Here is a 22,233-nt window from a genome sequence, read left to right on the forward strand (position 1 = left end):
CTTCCCACTAGCTATCTATTTTACATTTGGTAATGTATATATGTAAATGCTACTCTCTCACTTCGTTCCACCTTACCTTTCCCCTTCTTCGTGTCCTCAAGTCCATTCTCTACGTAACCATCTTTATTCCTGTCCTGCCCCAATGTTCGTCAGAACCGTCTTGTTTTTTAGATTCCATATATATGTGTTAGCATACGGTATTTGTTTTTCTCTTTCTGACATAATTCACTCTGTATGACAGACTCTAGGTCCATCCACCTCACTATAAATAACTCAAATTCGTTTCTTTTTATGGCTGAGAAATATTCCATTGTATATATGTGCCACATCGTCTTCATCCATTCATCTGTCAATGGACACTTAGGTTGCTTCCATGTCCTGGCTATTGTAAATAGTGCTTCAGTGAACATTTTGGTACATGACTCTTTTTGAATTATGGTTTTCTCAGGGTATATACCCAGTAGTGGGATTTCTGGGTCATATGCTAGTTCTATTTTTAGTTTTTTAAGGAATCTCCATACTGTTCCCCATAGTGGCTATATCAATTTACATTCCCATCAATAGTGTAAGAAGTTTCCCTTTTCTCCACACCCTCTCCAGCATTTATTGTTTGAAGATTTTTTGATGATGGCCATTCTGACCTGTGTGAGGGTGATACCTCATTAGTTTTGATTTGCATTTCTCTAATGATTGGTGATGTTGAGCATCCTTTCATGTGTTTGTTGACAACCTGTGTATTTTCTTTGGAGAAATGTCTATTTGGATCTTCTGCCCATTTTCCGATTGGGTTGTTGTTTTGATATTGAGCTACATGAACTGCTTATATATTTTGGAAATTAATCCTTTGTCAGTTGCTTTGTTTGCAAATATTTTCTCCCATTCTGAGGGTTGCCTTTTCGTCTTGTTTATGGTTTCCTTTGCTGTGCAAAAGTTTTTAAGTTTCATTAGGTCCCATTTGTTTATTTTTGTTTTTATTTGCATTTCTCTAGGAGGTGGGTCTAAAAGGATCTTGCTGTGATTTATGCCATAGAGTGTGCTGCCTATGTTTTCCTCTAAGAGTTTGATAGTGTCTGGCCTTACATTTAGGTCTTTAATCCATTTGGAGTCTATTTTATTTTTCCTTTTTTTTTTTTTTTTGCCGTACGCAGGCCTCTCACTGTTGTGGCCTCTCCCATTGTGGAGCACAGGCTCCGGACATGCAGGCTCAGTGGCCATGGCTCATGGACCCAGCCACTCCGTGGCATGTGGGATGCTCCTGGACCGGGGCACAAACCCGTTTCCCCTGCATCGGCAGGCAGACTCTCAACCACTGCGCCACCAGGGAAGCCCTGGAGTCTATTTTTGTATACAATGTTAGGGAATGTTCTAATTTCATTCTTTTACATGTAGCTGTCCAGTTTTCCCAGCACAAATTATTGAAGAGGCTGTCTTTTCTCCATTGTATATTCTTGCCCCCTTTATCAAAGAAAAGGTGACCATATGTGTGTAGTTTTATCTCTGGGTTTTCTAGCCTGTTCCATTGATCTATATTTCTATTTTTGTGCCAGTACCATACTGCCTTGATTACTGTAGCTTTGTAGTATAGTCTGAAGTCATGGAGTCCGATTCCTCCAGCTCCATTTTTCTTTCTCTAGATTGCTTTCGCTATTCAGGGTCTTTTGTGTTTCCATACAAATTGTGAATTTTTTTGTTCTAGTTCTGTGAAAAATGCCATTGGTAGTTTGATAGGGATTGCATTGAATCTGTAGATTGCATTGGGTAGTAGAGTCATTTTCACAATGTTGATTCTTCCAATCCAATAACATGGTATATCTCTCCATTTGTATCGTGTTTAATTTCTTTCATCAGTGTCTCATAGTTTTCTGCATACAGGGCTTTTGTCTCCTTAGGTAGGTTTATTCCTAGGTATTTTATTCTTTTTGTTGCAATAGTAAATGGGATTGTTTCCTTAATTTCTCTTTCTGATATTTTATTGTTAATGTACAGGAATGCAAGAGATTTCTGTGCGTTAATTTTGTCTCTTGCTACTTTACCAAATTCAAACTACTACTAGCTCTAGTAGTTTTCTGGTAGCATCTTTAGGATTCTCTGTGTATAGTATCATGCCATCTGCAAACAGTGACAGTTTTACTTCTTCTTTTCCAATTTGGATTCGTTTTATTTCTTTTTCTTCTCTGATTGCTGTGGCTAAAACTTCCAAAACTATGTTGAATAACAGCAGTGAGAGTGAGCAGCCTAGTCTTGTTCTTGATCTTAGAGGAAATGGTTTCTCTTTTTCACCATTGAGAACAATGTTGGCTGTGGGTCTGTCATATATGGCCTTTATGATGTTGAGGTAGGTTCCCTTTATGCCCATTTTCTGGAGAGTGTTTAGTATAAATTGGAGTTGAAATTTGCCAAAAGCTTTTTCTGCATCTATTGAGATGATCATATGCTTTTTATCTTTCAATTTGCTGATATGGTGTATCATATTGATTGATTTGCATATATTGAAGAATCCTTGCATCCCTGAGATAAATCCCACTTGATCATGGTATATAATCCTTTTAATGTGCTGTTGGCTTCTGTTTGCTATTATTTTGTTGAGGATTTTTGCATCTATGTTCATCAATGCTGATAGTTTTCTTTTTTTGTGACATCTTTGTCTGGTTTTGGTATCAGGGTGATGGTGGCCTCATAGAATGAGTTTGGGAGTGTTCCTCCCTCAGCTATAAATTGGAAGAGTTTGAGAAGGATAGGTGTTAGCTCTTCTCTAAATGTTTGATAGAATTCACCTGTGAAGTTATCTGGTCCTGGGCTTTTGTTTGTTTGAAGATTTTTAATCACAGTTTCAATTTCAGTGCTTGTGATTGGTCTGTTGATATTTTCTATTTCTTCCTGGTTCAGTCTCAGAACATTGTGCTTTTCTAAGAATTTGTCCATTTCTTCCAGGTTGTCCATTTTATTGGCATAGAGTTGCTTGTAGTAATCTCTCATGATCCTTTGTATTTCTGCAGTGTCAGTTACTTTTCATTTCTAATTCTGTTGATGAGTCTTCTCCCTTTTCTTCTTGATGAGTCTAATGGATTATCAATTTTGTTTATCTTCTCAAAGAACCAGCTTTTAGTTTTATTGATCTTTGCTATTGTGCCCTTCATTCCTTTTTCATTTATTTCTTATCTGATCTTTATGATTTCTTTCCTTCTGCTAACTTTGGGTTTGTTGTTCTTTCTCTAATTGCTTTAGATGTAAGGTTAGGTTGTTTATTTGAGATTTTTCTTGTTTCTTAAGTTATGATTGTATTGCTATAAACTTTCCTCTTAGAATTGCTTTTGCTGCATCCCATAGGTTTTGGGTCATCGTGTTTTCATTGTCTGTTTTTAGGTATTTTTTAAATTTTCTCTTTGATTTCTTCAGTGATCTCTTGATAAAAATATGCTCTTATTTAGTAGCGTACTGTTTAGCCTCCGTATGTTTGTACTTTTTACAGTTTTTTTTCCTGTAATTGGTATCTAGTCTCATAGCGTTGTGGTCGGAAAAGATACTTGATACGATTTCAATTTTCTTAAATTTACCAAGGCTTGATTTGTGACCCAAGATATGATCTATCCTGGAGAATGTTCCATGAGCACTTGAGAAGAAAATGTATTCTGTTGTTTTGGATGGAATGTCCTATAAATATCAATTAAGTATATCTTGTTCAATGTGTCATTTAAAGCTTGTGTTTCCTTATTTATTTTCATTTTGGATGATTTGTCCATTGGTGAAAGTGGGGTGTTAAAGTCCCCCACTAACCGTATTACTGTTGATTTCCCCTTTTATGGCTGTTAGCATTTGCCTTATGTACTGAGGCACCCCTATGCTGAGTGCATAAATATTTACAATTGTTATATATTCTTCTTGAATTGATCCCTTGATCATTATGTAGTGTCCTTCTTTGTCTCTTGTAGTAATCTTTATTTAAAGTCTATTTTGTCTGATGTGAGAATTGCTACTCCAGCTTTCTTTTGATTTCCAATGGCATGGAATATCTTTTTTCATCCCCTCATTTTCAGTCTGTATGCGTCCCTAAGTCTGAAGTGGGTCTCTTGTAGACAGCCTATATATGGGGCTTGTTTCTGTATCCTTTCAGCCAGTCTATGTCTTTTGGTTGGAGCATTTAATCCATTTACATTTAGGTAATTATCGATATGTACATTCCTATTACCATTTTCGTAATTGTTTTAGGTTTGTTTTCGTAGGTCTTTTCCTTCTCTTGTGTTTCCTGCCTAGAGAAATTCCTTTAACATTTGATGCAAAGCTGGTCTGGTGATGCTGAATTCTCTTAACTTTTGCTTGTTGGTAAAGGTTTTAGTTTCTCCGTTGAATCTGAATGAGATCCTGCTGGGTAGAGTAATCTTGGTTGTAGGTGTTTCTCCTTCATCACTTTAAATATGTCCTGCCACTCCCTTCTGGCTTGCAGTTTCTGCTGAAAGATCAGCTGTTAACCTTATGGGGATTCCCTTGTATGTTATTTGTTGCTTTTCCCTTGCTGCTTTTAATATGTTTTCCTTGTATTTAATTTTTGATAGTTTGATTAATATGTGTCTTGGCATTTTTCTCCTTGGATTTATCCTGTATGGGACTCTCTGCACTTCCTGTACTTGATTGACTATTTCCTGTCCCATGTTAGGGAGGTTTTCAACTATATCTCTTTAAATATTTTCTCAGATGCTTTCTTTCTCTCTTCTTCTTCTGAGACCCCTGTAATTTGAATGTTTGTACATTTAATGCACTCCAAGTGGTCTCTGAGACTGTCCTCAATTCTTTTCATTCTTTTTTTCTTTATTCTGCCTTGTGGTAGTTATTTTCAGTATTTTACCTTCCAGGTCACTTATCCGTTCTTCTTCCTCAGTTATTCTGTTATTCGTTCCTTCTAGAGAATTTTTAATTTCATTTATTGTGCTGTTCATCATTGTTTGTTTGCTCTTTAGTTCTTCTAGGTTCTTTTTAAATGTTTCTTGTATTTTCTCCATTCTATTTCCAAGATTTTGGATCATCTTTACTATCATTACTCTGCATTCTTTTTCAGGTAGACTGCCTATTTCCTCTTCATTTGTTTGGTCTGGTGGGTTTTTACCTTGCTCCTTCATCTGCTGCATATTTCTCTGTCTTCTCATTTTGTTTAACTTACTGTGCTTAGGGTCTCCATTTCTCAGGCTGCATTTTCGTAATTCCTGTTGTTTTGGTGTCTGCCCCCAGTGGGTGAGGTTGGTTCAGTGGGTTGTGTAGGCTTCCTGGTGGAGGGGACTGGTACCTGTGTTCTGGTGGGTGGGGCTGGATCTTGTCTTTCTGGTGGGCAGGGCCACATCCAGTGGTGTGTTTTGGGTTGTCTGTGAAGTTAGTATGATTTTAGGCAGCCTCTCTGCCAATGGGTGGGGCTGTGTTCCTGTCCTGCTAGTTGTTTGGCATGGGACGTCCAGCACTGGAGCTTGCTGGCCATTAGGTGGAGCTGGGTGTTAACGCTGAGACGGAGATTTCTGGGACAGCTCTCGCCGATGGGCAGGAGGTCTCTGGTGGCCCAATGTCCTGAACTTGGCTCTCCCACCTCAGAGGCTCAGGCCTGACACCAGGCCAGAGCACCAAGACCCTGTCAGCCACATGGCTCAGAAGAGAGAGAAAAAAAGAAGGAAAAATAATAATAAATTTAAAAATTATTAAAATAAAAATTTTTTTAAATAATTTTTAAAAAAGAAAAGAGCAACCAAACCAATAAACAAATCCACCAACGATAACAAGCGCTGAAAACTATACTAAGATACACATAAAGATCAGAAACAAATCAGTTGCAGACAGCAAACCCCAAACCCCACAGTTTCTTCCAAAGTCCACTGCCTCAATTTTGGGACGATTCATTGTCTATTCAGGTATTCCACAGATGCAAGGTACATCAAATTGATTGTGGGGATTTAATCCGCTGCTCCAGAGGCTGCATGGAAAAATTTCCCTTTCTCTTCTTTGTTCTCACAGCTCCTGGGGTTCAGCTTTGGGTTTTGCCCCACCTCCGCATGTAGGTTACCCTCAGGCATCTGTTCCCACCCAGAGAGTACAGGGTTAAAGCAGGTCTGATTAGGGGGCTCTTGCTCACTCAGGCTGGGGGGAGGGAGGGGTACGGTAGTTATAATTGGAATGTGGGGCGAGCCCGCGGTGGCAGAGGCTGGTGTGACATTGCAACAGCCTGAGGCACACCATGTGTTCTCCCGGGGAACCAGTCCCTGGATCACAGAACTCTGGCAGTGGTTTGTTGCACAGGCTCCCGGGGGTGTGTGGATAGTGACCTGTGCTTGCACACAGGCTTCTTGGTGGCTGCAGCAGCAGCAGCCTTAGCATTTCATTCCTGTCTCTGGGGTCCGAGCTGATAGCTTCAGCTCACACCCGTCTCTGGAGCTCGTTTAGGTGGTGCTCTGCATCCCCTCTCCTCGTGCACCCCGAAACAATGGTCTCTTGGCTCTTCGGCAGGTCCAGACTTTTTCCCAGACTCTCTCCTGGCTAGCTGTGGCGCACTAGCCCCCTTCAGGCTGTGTTCATGCAGCCAACCCCAGTCCTCTCCCTGGGATCTCACCTCTGAAGCCTGAGCCTCAGCTCCCAGCCCCCGCCCACCCCAGCAGGTGAGCAGAAAAGCCTCTCAGGCTGGTGAGTGCTGGTTGGCTCTGATCCTCTGTGCGGGAAGCTCTCCGCTTTGCCCTCTGCACCCCTGTTGCTTTGCTCTCCTCCGTGGCTCTGAAGCTTCCCCCCGCCGCCCATCCCCTGTCTCCACCAGTGAAGGGGCTTCCTATTATGTGGAAACTTTTCCTACTTCACAGCTCCCTCCCATCCTTATTCCTTTATCTCCGTTTTTTCTTTTTTCTTTTGCCCTACCCAAGTATGTGGGGATTTTCTTGCCTTTTGGGAAGTCGGAGGTCTTCTGCCAGCGTTCAGTAGGTGTTCTGTAGGAGCTGTTCCACATGTAGATGTATTTTTGTTATATTTGTGGGGAGGAAGGTGATATCCACATCTTACTCCTCCACCATCTTGAAGGTCCCCTGGCTATCTATTTTACATTTGGTAGTGTATATATGTCAATGCTACTCTCACTTCGCCCCAACTTCCCTTCCCCGCTCCCCACGTCCTCAAGTCCATTCTCTATGTCTGCATCTTTATTCCTGCCCTGCCACTAGGTTCATCAGTACTGTTTTTTTCTAGATTCCATATACATGCATTAGCATACAGTACTTGTTTTTCTCTTTCTGACTTACTTCACTCTCACTACCTTAATTATAGCTTTAAAAGAAGACATAAGACTTGTTAAGACAGAAGCACCGCACTGAGTGCACACACACACACACACACACACACACTTCTTTCTTTTTCAAAATTGACTAGACCAGATATTTATGCAGAGGAGTGACATGATCTGACTCATAGTTTTTAAAAGGAGCACCCTGGCTGTTTTGTAAAGAATAATAATGACATCAGAGAGAGAGGAAAAATTGCTAGAATTATGTCCTTGAATAGATGAAAGCAGATGGCAACCAGTGGAAATAAGAGGGATTAGCTTTGCAGAGCAGCATGCAAAGTTCAACCACGGTAATAAAGGCAGAGTCTATGCGTGTAGATGCTATTATGCTATTATGGTGATGGGAATCTGGAGATTCTCTTCTGATTGTTTTAATCTTTTTGGTGAAATCATCAGTTAAGAATGAGACGTTGAAGGTTTAAGAAGAAAGGAAATGGTGTAGAATCATTGTTGAGGAGAATAGGAAAATCAATGATCACCTGGAGGCATTAAGAGCCTACTTGAGGTTTGTGGTCATTTAAAGAGAGAACAGTGAACATGGCTGTCTCCCAGCCACATACAGCTGTAGAGATTTGGGCTTAATCAGGATTCTGCTAATTAAGGAAATAAAGTGAAAGATGATAAAGGAGTTGAAGGGAGTGATTGTAATGGCTGACAAGCAATCTAAACTGGGTAAAGGGAGAGAAGACATGTGAGTGGGAACGCCGAAAAGTGGTAGGATCAATGGATTGGAAAGTCTATGGGGTCAAGGGAATGTTGGGGAAGGGATCTGGAAAGACGGGAAGCAGGAGAGAGAGAGTGGGATGCATGAAATTCACATTATGAGAGGGTTGCCCAGATTGGCAATTACAAGGCCAAAGTTATGAGTGGGGCTGGCTTCGTGGCATGCAACCTTATGCAGCCACCAAAGGCCCTACACTCAGAGGGCCCTGCACTTGGTTTACTGTTCTGCTGTCACCATCTCAAAATTCCTAATAATTTTTTAAGAGGGGTGTTAAATTTTCATTTTTTCTATGGGCCCCACAAATTATGTAGCCAGTCCTGGTTATGAACCTGGGAGTGAGAAGGCGATGTAGGTGGAAGACAAGATTATTGAAGGAGAGGAATTCGAGGAACTGAGAAATTGGGATGTTAAAGGATAGTCTACATGTGAATTGAAATTGCCAACAATTTAGTCAGGAATAGTACTGAAGACAGTGACAGTGAGCTAGGAGCTAAATCCTGAAGAAACGAGTCGCAGTAACACAGAGCTGAGGAGCTGTCAGCATAGTGACATCTTGATTGGGTAGGAGGTGATATAATCTACATGAAGCTCAAAGCTGAGGGTTTGGAGACAGGAGACAACATTGAAGAGCTGCAAAAGCAAGAACACGGGCCTCCCCTCCAGGCCTGCAGTGAGGAGAGAGCAGCAGCCTTTTAGTGGGGTCCCGGGGAAGCAGTGTCCGTGAGACAGAGCCAGGTTTCCCTTAGAGTGAGAAGGTGACAGGGATGATTAGAGAATAGGTTGAAGACACAGGAGACTTTGATGATGGCAGACCTTGAGTGCTAGAGAACACAAGGAAGGATTTCAGGAGCTGGGGGGAGGACACAATACAGGCTGTACAGAGCCTTGTAGGATTAGAAAACAGGAGAAAAGATATCCTGAGAGACTGGGCTTCTTGCAATGACTAACAAACAGGGATAAAGGGCATGATGAGATTAGCCCAGTGGATTCCAGGCAGAGGGTGGAGAGAAGACTGTGAGTGTTGGGGGATAAAGAGCGGCTCCCTCGTCACTGTGGTGACAGGAGCCGAAGGCCCAGGGGAAACATGGTCTTTATAACTGCCTTGAGTGTAAATGCACACTGAAAAATCATGTATCTTTTAAAAGTTTTATAAGTGGCATCTATAAAATAATAATTAGAATAGGAGGCATTACAGTAAGTCTTTATGTCGACCCAATAATATTGCAATTGTATAAAGTAGATACTAATCTCACTGCTCTGTTATCTCTTACAGCACTTTTTGGGGTAAACATTCCAAAATAAATGCATATAGGTATCACAAGTTCAGTAAATCAATTTCTTGTAAAGCATCACTGCAATGTGGCTTATTTCATTAAAAATACTTTGCAAAGAATAAGACTATATTTGAACAATGTCCGTCTTTCTAACTTGAAGTATATGGCTTTTGGATTAATTAATATAGAACCTCCATTTGTTTTATTCTTTCAAACTCCTCTAGTAAATATTTTCTTAGGCTGATAATACAACAATGTAATTAAAAATAAAGTCATTTATTTAAGAATTTAAGTTAGGCTATATGATAGTTGAGTTTCAAGAAACCATGTGAGCAACGAAAAGCAATGAATGGACCTTGTTTGGATCCCGATTTGAATAATACTTCTGTGAAAAGACACTTGTGAGACCTCTTCCCAGACTGTGGAATACTTTAATTTGTCACATATAGACAAGGATTCATGTAAAAACTTTTTGTTGCTTGTCATGTGATTTAAAGACACCCACTAGCTTCTTCTGGCCTCAGGAAACCCCACAAAAAGGATTGGGATTTGAAGTCAATTGTCAAAGCCGACAGACAATCAGCAATGACGTCTCCTGTACCTTAAAGCTATAGCTATCTGCCTTCCCAATTCAGTCAAAAGATGGGTCATCTGATTCTTTGGCATGGGTGCAAGTGAAGGGGTGAGGAGTGATCAGTCAGATAATTTGAAATTCATGTCAATGTTTTTTATCCTCATTTTTTACATTTTAATATTGCTTTGGAATCAGAACATAGTTAACAGTTGATAGAGATGTTTAATGTACGCATTTTTCTCCTCAAAAGCTACTATTAAATTGACTGTATCCTACTATTGATGACATCTTGGAATTGAGGAAATATGGTAATGTACGCTGTTTCCTGTTTTGGAAATTGCTCAATTGAGTCTGTTATCTAAATTCTAGTTAGATTACTGACCCAGTGGCTCCTGTTCCAGTGAGGAAAAAGAGCACAATACATCTCTCCCTTGCACAAAATTCCCAACCTTCTCTATTTTAGTTACATTAACTATCTCTAATGAGGTCAATGACCTGTCACTTAATAAGCAACACAGGAATGGCTTGATGGTGTTTTGTATGTTGTATCAACTTAGGGCTAAGTGAAAAAACTAGAGAGAAATACCAAGACAATGGAAACTAAAATTTCTCTCCTTATTCTCTTTGCTACAGCCCAGACTTCCACCATAGAATAAAGGTCTCCATTTTAAAACCTCTCTTTCAAATTCCCACCGATGAGAAGGCCTGAAAATGCTCAGTTTCTTTTTGTGATCCATGATTGACTAAGGCATTGCACACAAAATACAGTGGTAGATGTTACCTGGATTTGCATATAAGAACACTGTGATTCACACAGTCATCTTTCCACAGGTTTAAAAAGTTGGTCTACACGTACCGAATCTTCAGAGAGAAACATGGGTATTACAATATACAGGTAAGAACATACAAGAACTCCTATAACAAAAACAACACAAGCTGGGGGGAGAAAAACCTGAGAACATCTCTTGAACCTGAGATGCCACGAAGAGGCATTCTAAACAGGGAAGCACTGCGGAGAGTTAGAATCAGATCAGTAGTTAACCTTGTCTTTCTTTCAGAGAAATAGGAATGCACTAGAGTTGGGTTCCATTTTCAAGAAAAACAAGGCTGTTGTTCAAAAGTGTAGAGGCACAAAGTTCCTCCAGGGGTCAAATATACCAACCTGAACTCCATATAAGACTACTGTCAAATTATAAGACTAAACAACGAACAGGATGAGTGGAAAGGGAAGGTGGGGAGAGGTCCGAATGTTTAAGAAGTCAACATTCGGGGACACCATAGCTGTATGAAAATGCAAAGGGGAGCATCAGTCAACTGGCAATTTAGGGATTTCTTTAATGTTTCTGGTTTATTGAGAGCTAAGCAGAAAAACCTTTTTTTTTTTTTTTGAAGTTACTTCTCTGGTAGGAAATAGAGTATAATAAATGTCATTGAATCTTTAATTACTAACATAGACTCCTGAACTAATCTTTCTGAAACACTTGTATAAATGTTAAGCAGATTTTTTTACTGCAGGATTTCTCAGAATCTTCAATATGCTAAAGTTCATTGTGACTGTCTGAAAGAGATTAGAATATACAATGATCCCCAGACACACACACACACACATACACATATATGTAATTTTTCTTTTGCCACAAAGGACATTATTGAGGCAATTGACAAAATCTGCATCAGGTCTGTAGATTAGTAACAGTATTGCATCAAGATTAATTTCCCCATAGGGAGGGTTGGAAGGAGACACGAAAGGGAGGAGATATGGGGATATATGTGTATGTATAGTTGATTCACTTTGTTATAAAGCAGAAACTAGCACACCACTGTAAAGCAATTATACTCCAATAAAGATGTTAAAAAAAAAAGTTCCCTATAATGGCCATTGATATTCTAAACTGTCTTTGGTCAGGTCTGTTCATTTAGTTAGAAATGTACCTGAAAAAAAAAAAAAACGATTAATTTCCTCATTTTAGTGTGGATATGTAATGTTCTTGCTTTTTAGGAAATATGAAGTATTTAGGGTCAAAGGGATATCATGTCAGCAACTTACTCTCATAATTTTTTTTAAAAAAGAATACATATATGTATACATATATACACACACATATATATTTAGAAAGAGAGAGAATGAAAGGCAAATAAAATTTTAACATTTGGGGTATGGGTGAAGGTTATATATGGAAATTTAAAAAATATTTTTGCAGCTTTTAAAGCAACATATTTTAAAACATTTATTTCTTTGTTGTGCATATTTTGGGAAATTCTGGATAATTCCTTAATACCCCATTTTGTCTCTTGTCTGAACAAAACAGAGAGGCATCCAAGTCAGTTATAACAGACACAGAGGGGCATTTCATTGAAACAGAGGGGCATTTCATACAGCAGCTCTGTATCAGGGCCTGTGCTGGATGCTACCTTGGGCTGAAGTGACAGCCTTTCGTAGAGCCGTCTTCCATGTCAGCCTGCATCTCTGTCATGGAGGTTAACTACACCCCAGGTCACAGAGCCTTCCTGTCACCACCCCTCTGTAGACCAACACTGTGGTCCTAAGAGAACTACAGTGATCATTAAGAAAATCAAATACATAAGAGCCAAGGAAGCTCTTGTGTTTTAAACTTATTTCTATAAGATTATATTAGAAAATTGTACTTGGTTTGTAGGTGGTAAAGAGAAAACAACTATTCACAATTTACCTGAGTCATGCTGACATTCCCATTTTCAATTTAAATCGGGACTTTTTTGTCTTGTTTTCCTCTCATGGAGAGTCTGAATTCATCAAGTATGTAAGTTGCATATTTTGCATTTCCCATCAGAAGTCCTCCCGTATTAGTCCCCCGCACTCTGACATAAGCTCTTAGAGGGGTACCCTCCACAGTGTACCTACAAGAACTGTCCCCAAATTGCCAAGAATGGGGGCTCATTCGATACTGCAGACTGAGGTGGGGACCTTTGATTGTTAATCTTCTTTACTCAGAGTAGCTCAAGTCAGAATTCCATTTTAAAAAGGAGGGTTTCTGGTTATTGCGTATGGTGTGAGCTCCCACACAAGAAGTGCCGGCCACCTGTTTTCAATTCACCGCTCAGAGGCAGCCCTGAAAACCACTGTTTTGAGAAGTGTCATCTTTCACACACAACTGCACGATGATGAGTGATCTTGCATTTTTGCAGACCGTGGAAGGCGCTCAAAGACAGATCTTTCCAAACCTAGAGGAACTGATCTCCAAGTTTGAAAAACCAAATCAAGGGCTGGTGGTTCACCTTTTAAGGCCAATAAAGAGAACCTGTCCCTCCCTGAGATGGAGACGATCGAAGATAGAGCTGGATGGTATTTATGGTAAAAAACTTTCACACGGGTGCCAGACAGGAACCTTAGTCCCATTTCCACCACTGGGCTACTTTGCAGAACCGATACAGATAATTGCCCCTTTCTATGATGTTAGCTCTAAAAAGTTTCATCCTATGAAGAGCACTTTCCATTTTGTTGGGAAGTGGTGCCTTCGAGCTCCTGGAGGTGGCAAACACATAGAGCTCTCTGTGCTTGGACAGCCCGGGGAGGAAGAGTGGCTCCTGAACGTTCTCCAAGAGCTGACTTCAGATTCATTCTGTGACCTTGTGCAAACAACACAGGTTTGGGAATAGATGGCCAACAAGCAGAATTTTCAAATGAGAAAATTGCTTCAACCCTCTCCCCAAGCCTCATCCTGTTACATTTTGCTCAATATTTGCTAAGCATTCATTTATATAGTGTTAGGGGAATAATTATTTCAGATACACCCCAAAAGTTATTAAGCCACGGTGGAAAAGGAGAGATGGTCCGTAAATCTGAGTGAGGAGAATCCAGATCATATCCCAAGCAGCTACTCTTGCTTACATCCCTGCAAGTCTGCTCTCAGAAGAGAATCTAGCATCTGTCAGTTACAACATAGTTCGAATTTAACTCAGACTTCCTGAGACATTTACAGTTTAACCCTGTCTTCTCAAGGTGGGATGTGTGGTGATAGCCCCATGAAAGGGATTTCAGTCATCACTGGGTAGGTGATGGGGATGGGACCAGAAGTGCTAGCTAGGGAGAAGGGTGGAGGACAGAGAGTTCTGGGGAGCCTGCAATCACCCCACACCCATTGTACTCTGTCTATAGCAAAGTTTCCCTTTAGACTGCCAGAGCAAACTTCTCACCTCCCCAACAAGACTAAGCGTGGCTTTTTAATTATGGGGAAAAAAAACCCCAAAACCCTCCTCTACCATTTTCTCTGTCCCCTTTCCCCCACATAGAGGAGTGTGCACCCAGAGGAGAAGCGACCCATGCACCCGCTTCCTATAGGTTCAGCTGCAGATGTAGTCCCACGGCCATTTTCTACCATAACTTATAGATTTTGAAGGTGTGGTTCCTGTTCCCAACTAGGTTTTAAAGCATGGTTGGGTCTTCCCTGAACCCTCCACAGCATGTAGAAGAATAAAAGGAGGCAGAGTAGAAGCCCAGGGATGTACCTGTGCTGCAGTCCTCAGGCAAACCCAGATGAGTTGCTCAGGATGCTTGGGGTGGTGGTAGTATTTGTCTCAGTGATGATAAAATAACCACAAATTCCAACAGGAGAACCCTTTAGAGTTCGTCCCCAAGAACTGGGCGAGAGTCTCGCCATACCAGTTGTCCACGCTTGGCCAGCCTTGGCAGAGCAAGCTCCCAAATCCTCAGCTACCGAAGTGGGAACTTCCTCCCATTAGCTCATCTTCTTCCTCCCTTTCCCTTGGCCTCCTTAGAACGAGCCTTAGGTGTTCTCAGTCTGGGGAAGGCACAGGTGTTCTGCTGGTGAGTGGAGGCATCTGGTCCTGGAAACTCTGATGTTCGACTTATAAACAGACCCCCTATTTTGCCAGGAGAGCTCCCTGTGGTACCCCAGCCCTTGAAGGTGTCACTTTGGTGTGGCATCAAGATCACCCTCTGCCTGGGGAGAAGTCTCTCCCTTGACTGGTGTTGGTCAGTGTGACTCCTGGGTGTTGAGCCTCATGGCTGGTCTTCTGCTTTTTTTTCCCCAGAGAACAGTAACAGCGATTATGTGGATGTCTTGCCTTGAAGATAAGGAGACTGGACAAAGCACTTATAGAAGAGATGGGGTGATAGCTCTCACCAGTGACCCTGCTTCTCCTGCAGGTGTAGGTCTGTAAGGCCAAACTCTAGGGGAAAATTTAGACTCTCTTGGTGTGAGTGACTGTCCACCAGTCTCAGAGAAATCACTCCCCCTGCCCCGCCTCCCATGCATACACCTTGAGCAGCTTCGAAACTCCTTTTCCCCTCTCACTCTTCTTTCTTGCGATAGGACAGCCTGAACCTATTCTCCTTGACTTGTTAAAGGTGCCACCACTGCATCACAGTTGACATCCCCCTTTCAACCACGTGACCAGAGGGGAGAGAAGAGAGAGCGTTGGCTGCTAGTTAGGAGCCTGAGTTCCAGTCCTGGCTCTGTGACTGCAGACCAACCTCTTCCTCTTTCTCTTTCTTTCTCTGTTTCTTCATCTATAAAACAAGTGGCTAAGCAGAAGGGTACACAATGCCCCAGCAGAGTTAAGACCTGATTAGTGTGGAATGTACCAAATTCTCTGCCCATTCTATCACCCATCTTCAAACCGTAGTGATTCATTTCACCCCACTAGACTTACCTTTTAAAGTCATTAAAGAGAGGAACTTAGATCTCTAGGAAACATGAGCAGACATTGTGGCTGGAACCCCAAAGCACGAGCCGTTCTGACTTTTGGGTCACAGCAAACCATAGTAGAGAAGAAGTGCACTGTAGCCATATTAAGAGAGCTGAGGGGGCCAAATCCTTCTGGTTGGTTCGGTAAAGGACACCACAGCAAACCTGCTCTCCAGGGTCCCGGGTCTTTGATCCTTTCTCCATGGTACAAAGAAGCATGTTCCAGTTGTCAGAGCCTGCAGCAAGCCTTGGCACAGAAAATACATTCAGTGAATATTTCTTAAATAAATGACTGAATAAATCAATATACATAAAATGTGGCCACTTATTCTGGATAGCAGAGATTTGTTTGAACTTTCTACATTTCAAAATCCAGTAGAACGTGACTATTAATTCAAGACCTTTCAGTTATAACTCTCATGGAAGTGATCTCCTTTTTTCTGAGCATCTATGCGTAGCACCTTACATGATGCTTGGTCCCAGTGGGTTTTCAGCATATTTTTTAAACGAGCAAGCCACATTTAATAGCTGATGTGGATGTCATGCTATAGTTCCCTGAAATTTAGAAGACCCTGAACAGGTCATATGAAGAACAGCTGAAAGTTCTGAGTATGTGGGACTGGATGAGGGAAAACTTAAACTAAAGCAGTCGTTTCAAGTGTTTGAAGTGCTGTTCTGTGAAAGAGCCTGAAGATTCACTGGGTACAATGCCAGACAGCGGAACTCAGACCAATGGCTGGGTGTTTATAGGAGGGCAGTTTTAGCCAAATATAAGAAAGAACTCTGGACCCACTGGAGCTATCCTACATTCAAACAGTCCTCCCTCTGCTGTGGTCCAAGTGACTTAGGTATGGAGAGTAATCACATTCCTTTGTTCATAACTCATTACCACCATCAAACCATACAAGACTCTTGTTTTATTTCATTTTTCTTCCCTTCATCCCTAATTCCCATTTCAATGGAACCAGCTCTGTACTATTTGATACATGCCCTTGGTATGTATGCACCCTTGTAGAATATACAGAATTGGTTGTGACTCTATATATCTTTTGTATTTACCTGCATGATATGGTGCTGTTGCTCCAATTCTGTTATTACTTTTTTTCACTCAATAGTATGTTTAGTTCTATTCCATATTGTTGAGTGTACATCCAACCCAGTGCCTCTAACTGATGCATGGTATTCCACAGCGTGCATCCACCACATTTTGCTTCCCTCTAGAGATAGAGATATCTAAGTTGGTTCCAACTCCCTGCTACCAGGAACAAAACTGTGATGAGCAACCTTGAGCAAGTCTCTTTATGGAAGTGTAAAAGACTTCCTCTGGATTATATGGGTGGGTCATAAAGTGTACTCAGAGTTAATTATGATGTAATCAAGCCCATTAAGTGCTTTTTTTGCCTTATGATTTGTGCTTTTTGATCCTTGTTTTACAAGCCCTTCCCCACTCCAAGATCGTGAAAAAAAAAATTATCCTACATTTTCTTCTACTGACTTTATACTTTTACACTCTGCAGTTAGGGTTTTAAAGATGGCAAGGACTTTTGCCTTTTTCACTGGCATATATCCAGTGTCTAGAAAAGTCCTTCACCCATAGTAGATGCTCAATAAATATTGATTGAATAAATGATTAATCTGGGGTAACCTTTGTTCATGGTGAGAGGTAAGAATCCAGCTTTGTATTTTTCCACATATATTTAAGTGGTTTTCTGATTTCAACCCGCTTAATAATTCATTTTCCCCCCTCTGACTTATGGCATCTCCTTTATATCACAACTGTTCTAATACCCTGGCTTTTAATTGTCTGGTAGGATAGGATAGGCACTCTCTCTTATTTTTTAAAACCAATTTAGCTGTTTGTGGACCTTGATTCCTCTACATACATTTTAGAATAAATAAGTTTCTCAGAACATCTTCCTGGAATTTTGTGTAAAGTTGCAATGAATTTGTAGAGTAATTAGGGGAGAACTGATATTCTTGTGATGTTTTCCCATGCATAAACATGCTACATCTATTTTGTCAGGCTATCTTTTCTGGTCTTTAATGCAATCATAAACTTTCATTACAGAAGTCTTGTATATTCTGTTAGTTTAATTGCTAACTATTTTTAGTTGTTATAAATTTAAGTCATATGTTTTATTACATTTCTTTTTTTCTTTTGATTTGAGGTTTCCCTTTTTTTTTTATATATTGGGGTATAGTTGCTTTACAGTGTGTTAGTTTCAGCTGTACAGCAAAGCGAATCAGCTATATGTATACATATATCCCCTCTTTTTATGGATTTCCTTCCTATTTAGGTCACCACAGAGCATTGAGTAGAGTTCCCTGTAGACTACAGCAGTAGCAAACTGTTTATGCTCTGATTAGATCTACCGGTTTATCTGTTGATTCTATTGTAAATTAGATTGTAAATTCCATGTAAATGATTTTGTCAGCTATAAATGATAGAATTTTGTTCTCCTTCCTTTCATCAGTTATACATTTTATTTATTTTCTATGTTTACTTGGTTGGCTAGGACCTCCGGTATACATTAAATACTAGCCATGAAGGTGGGCATTCTTATGTTGTTCCCATATTATATGAAATGCTTAGAAATTTCCCCATTTAAGCACAATGTTTGTTTCAGCCTTTAAGAAGGCTATTTTAGTTTTTATCAGAAATGTTTTGAAATTTATTAAATGATTTGTGTCTGTATCTACTGAGATAGTCACATTACTTTAATCTTCATTCCATTATAGAGATAAATTACATTAATTAAATTTCTAATATTATACCATCCTTGCATTGCTTAACTTGATCATGTTACATTATTTTTAATAGACTGTTGGATTCAGTAAGTTAGTATTTCATTTAAGATTTTTGCATTAAAACTCGTAAACCAAACAGAACTATAATTTGCTGAATCATGGTTATACTAACCAGATCAATATAAAGTGAATTAAGGAGTCTTTCTCTTTTTTCTATTTTTTTGCAGCAGCTTTGTAAGGTAAGGATTATCTGTTGCTTGAAAGCTCATTAATACTCTCTTGTAAAACTGAGTTTGAAGTTCTGGTGAAGAAGGAGAGGGTGTCTTTAATTACTATTTAAATATCTTTTTTTTTTTTTTTTTTTTACAAAATTTAGAGAGTTTTATTAAGTGTCAGACACATGCATTATATTTCACACATGTTAAAATTTGTATTTGAACCCCAAATTTATTTTATTAAGAATTTCTCCCCCAGAGCTCTCATGTGAGCTATAGTTGGTCCCATAGGAAGAAGAACAACAATAAAGACTTTAATGGGGAAATCTATTTACAAATATATGTTTTTTAAAACATAGTCTGATGAGAGGGAATTAAACGTATAATTTTTAATATGGCTGGTTTGTTCAACAAAAGAACTTGCTTATTACTCTCTTTAATGCATATTGGTTTATTCAATTATTTTGCCAAATTTGGTATTCTTTATTTTTCCAAGAATTTATCCATTTTGTCTAAGTTTTCTAAAGTATTAGCATATAGTTAATAATACTATTTTATTATTTTTAAGAATATGTTGTGACAGTCATCATATCTCCTTCACTCTGTATCTTATTTGCATCTTACTCTTTTTACTAATCAATTTTATGCATCTTAAATGGTCCTTTCAAAGTCAGCTTTTAGCTTTAATTTTTTTTGTTATTGTTTTAAGATTGCTATTCTCTATTTCATTGACTTTTATTCTCATTTTTGAGCTTATTTGGCTTATTTTCAATATTTATTGTTTTCTAATAAATATACTTAAAGCTATGAATTTATCTCATAGTACTACTTTAGCTGTACCCTACAATTTTTAACATGATATTATTGCTGTTCAGATCAAAGTATTTTTAATCCCTGTAAAAATGTCCTCTTCAATCCAAAGAGAATTTAGTAGTTTGTAATTCTTTTCAAACATGTACAGTACTTTAGTTTTCACTTTAGTACAGATTCCAAACTATACAGCATTAAAGTTAGATAGCATAGTTTGACTTGATGAGGCTTCCTTGATGACCTAGTATATGTGAACATTACATTTGTTTGGAAGAAATGGTTTTTTCTACCCATTTTAAAGCTCACTTTCTTCACCACTGCCGCCAATGTATTCAAGATTATAGATCATATAAACCGAACTTTTATATATTTTCTTATTTTTCATTTATTTGACCTATCAAAGAGAAATAAGTCTCTCGCTTTAACCCAATATATGATAGAGTTTAGCTTTCTAATTACAATAGTTGTACAGATTTGTCTTCATAGTTCTGCCATTCTTGTTTTAACTATTTTGAGGTTACATTTTTAGGTGTGTATCTTTTTATAATTATTTCATCATCTTAATATCTTTCTTTTATGAAGGGTTTCTCTTTGTCTCATAAATTTATGGCTTTAGGGACTTCCCTGGTGGTGCAGTGGTTAAGAATCCGCCTGCCAATGCAGGGGACACGGGTTCAAGCTCTGATCCGGGAAGATCTCACATCCCACAGAGCAACTAAACGTGTGCTCCACAACTACTGAGCCTGCGCTCTATAGCCCGCAAGCCACAACTATGGAAGCTCGCGTGCCTAGAGCTCATGCTCTGCAACAAGAGAAGCCACTGTGATGAGAAGCCTGCTTACCGAAACGAAGGGTAGCCCCCATTCTCTGCAACTAGAGAAAGCCTGCGTGCAGCAATGAAGACCCAACGCAGCCATAAAACAAATTAATTTGAAAAATTAATTTATGCCTTTAATTTTATTTTATCATATTAAAATTGATATCCTGACTTTCTTTTTTTAATTTTATTATTTTTTATACAGCAGGGTCTTACTTGTTATTGATTTTATACATATTAGTGTATATATGTCAATCCCAATCTCTCAATTCATCCCACCATCACCACCACCAACCTACCCCCACCCCATCTTCCCACCTTGCTGTCCATACGTTTGTTCTCTACATCTGTGTCTCTATTTCTGCCTTGCAAACTTGTTCATCTGTACCATTTTTCTAGATTCCACATATATGTATTAATATATGATACTTGTTTTTCTCTTTCTGACTTACATCACTCTGTATGACAGTCTCTAGGTCCATCCATGTCTCTAAAAATGACCCAATTTCTTTCCTTTTTATGGCTGAGTACTATTCCATTGTATATATGTACAAAATCTTCTTTATCCATTCGTCTGTCGATGGGCGTTTACATTGCTTCCATGACCTGATTATTGTAAATAGTGCTGCAATGAACGCTGGTGTGCATGTGTCTTTTTGAATTATGGTTTTCTCTGGGTATATGCCCAGTAGTGGGATTGCTGGGTCATATGGTAATTCTATTTTCAGTTTTTTAAGGAACCTTCATACTGTTCTCCATAGTGGCTGTATCAATTTACATTCTTACCAACAGTGCAAGAGGGTTCCCTTTTCTCCACACCCTCTCCAGCATTTTTTGTTTGTAGATTTTCAGATGATGCCCATTCTGAATGGTGTGAGGTGATACCTCATTGTACTTTTGATTTGCATTTCTCTAATAATTAGTGATGTTGAGCAGCTTTCACGTGCCTCTTGGCCATCTGTATGTCTTCTTTGGAGAAATATCTATTTAGGTCTTCTGCCCATTTTTTGATTGGGTTGTTTGTTTTTTTAATATTGAGCTGCATGAGCAGTTTATATATTTTGGAGATTAATCCTTTGTCTGTTGATTCATTTGCAAATATTTTCTCCCATTTTGAGGGTTGTCTTTTCGTCTTGTTTATAGTTTCCTTTGCTGTGCAAAAGCTTTTAAGGTTCACTAGGTCCTGTTTGTTTATTTTTATTTTTATTTCCATTACTCTAGGAGGTGGGTCAAAAAAGATCTTGCTGTGCTTTATGTCAAAGAGTCTTCTTCCTATGTTTCCTCGAAGGGTTTTACAGTGTCTGGTCTTACATTTAGGCCTTTAATCCATTTTGAGTTTATTTTTGTGTATGGTGTTAGGGACTATTCTAATTTCATTCTTTTACATTTAGCTGTCCAGTTTTCCCAGCACCACTTATTGAAGAGGCTGTCTTTTCTCCATTGTATATTCTTGCCTCCTTTGTCATAGACTAGCTGACCATAGGTGCGTGGCTTTATCTCTGGGCTTTCTATCCTGTTCCATTGATCTATATTTCTGTTTTTGTGTGAGTACCATATTGTCTTGATTACTGTAGCTTTCTAGTATAGTCTGAAGTCAAGGAGTCTGACTCCTCCAGCTTCATTTTTTTCCCTCAAGACTGCTTTGGCTATTTGGGGTCTTTTATGTCTCCATACAAATTTTAAGATTTTTTTGTTCTAGTTCTGTAAAAAATGCCATTGGTAATTTGATAGGGATTGCATTGAATCTGTAGATTGTTTTGGGTAGTATAGTCATTTTCACAATATTGATTCTTCCAATCCAAGAACATGGTATATCTCTCCATCTGTTTGTGTGTCATCTTTGATTTCTTTCATCAGTGTTTTATAGTTTTCTGAGTGCAGGTCTTTACCTCCTTAGGTAGGTTTATTCCTAGTATTTTATTCTTTTTGTTGCAATGGTGAATGGGATTGTCTCCTTAATTTCTCTTTCTGATCTTTGGTTGTTAGTGTATAGGAATGCAAGAGATTAACTGTGCATTAATTTTGTATCCTGCAACTTTACCAAATTTATTGATTAGCTCTAGTAGTTTTCTGGTGACATCTTTAGGATT

At 39.2% G+C, this 22,233-nt stretch overlaps 1 protein-coding gene across 1 annotated transcript in view; it reads left to right on the plus strand.

Moving 5' to 3' along the window:
• The window catches only part of SH2D1B (SH2 domain containing 1B), a 54,111-nt gene that overhangs the window by 16,882 nt on the left and 14,996 nt on the right, over window positions 1–22,233 (plus strand). Inside the window, exons 2-3 of the mRNA XM_029226928.1 lie at window positions 10,698–10,761; window positions 13,032–13,490. Coding sequence (XP_029082761.1) covers window positions 10,698–10,761; window positions 13,032–13,490 — 523 coding nt within the window. The remainder of the gene's footprint in view (window positions 1–10,697; window positions 10,762–13,031; window positions 13,491–22,233) is intronic.

Source organism: Monodon monoceros, unplaced genomic scaffold, assembly GCF_005190385.1.
Source record: "Monodon monoceros isolate NGI ecotype Baffin Bay Population unplaced genomic scaffold, NGI_Narwhal_1 Super_Scaffold_18, whole genome shotgun sequence".
NCBI lineage: Eukaryota > Metazoa > Chordata > Mammalia > Artiodactyla > Monodontidae > Monodon > Monodon monoceros.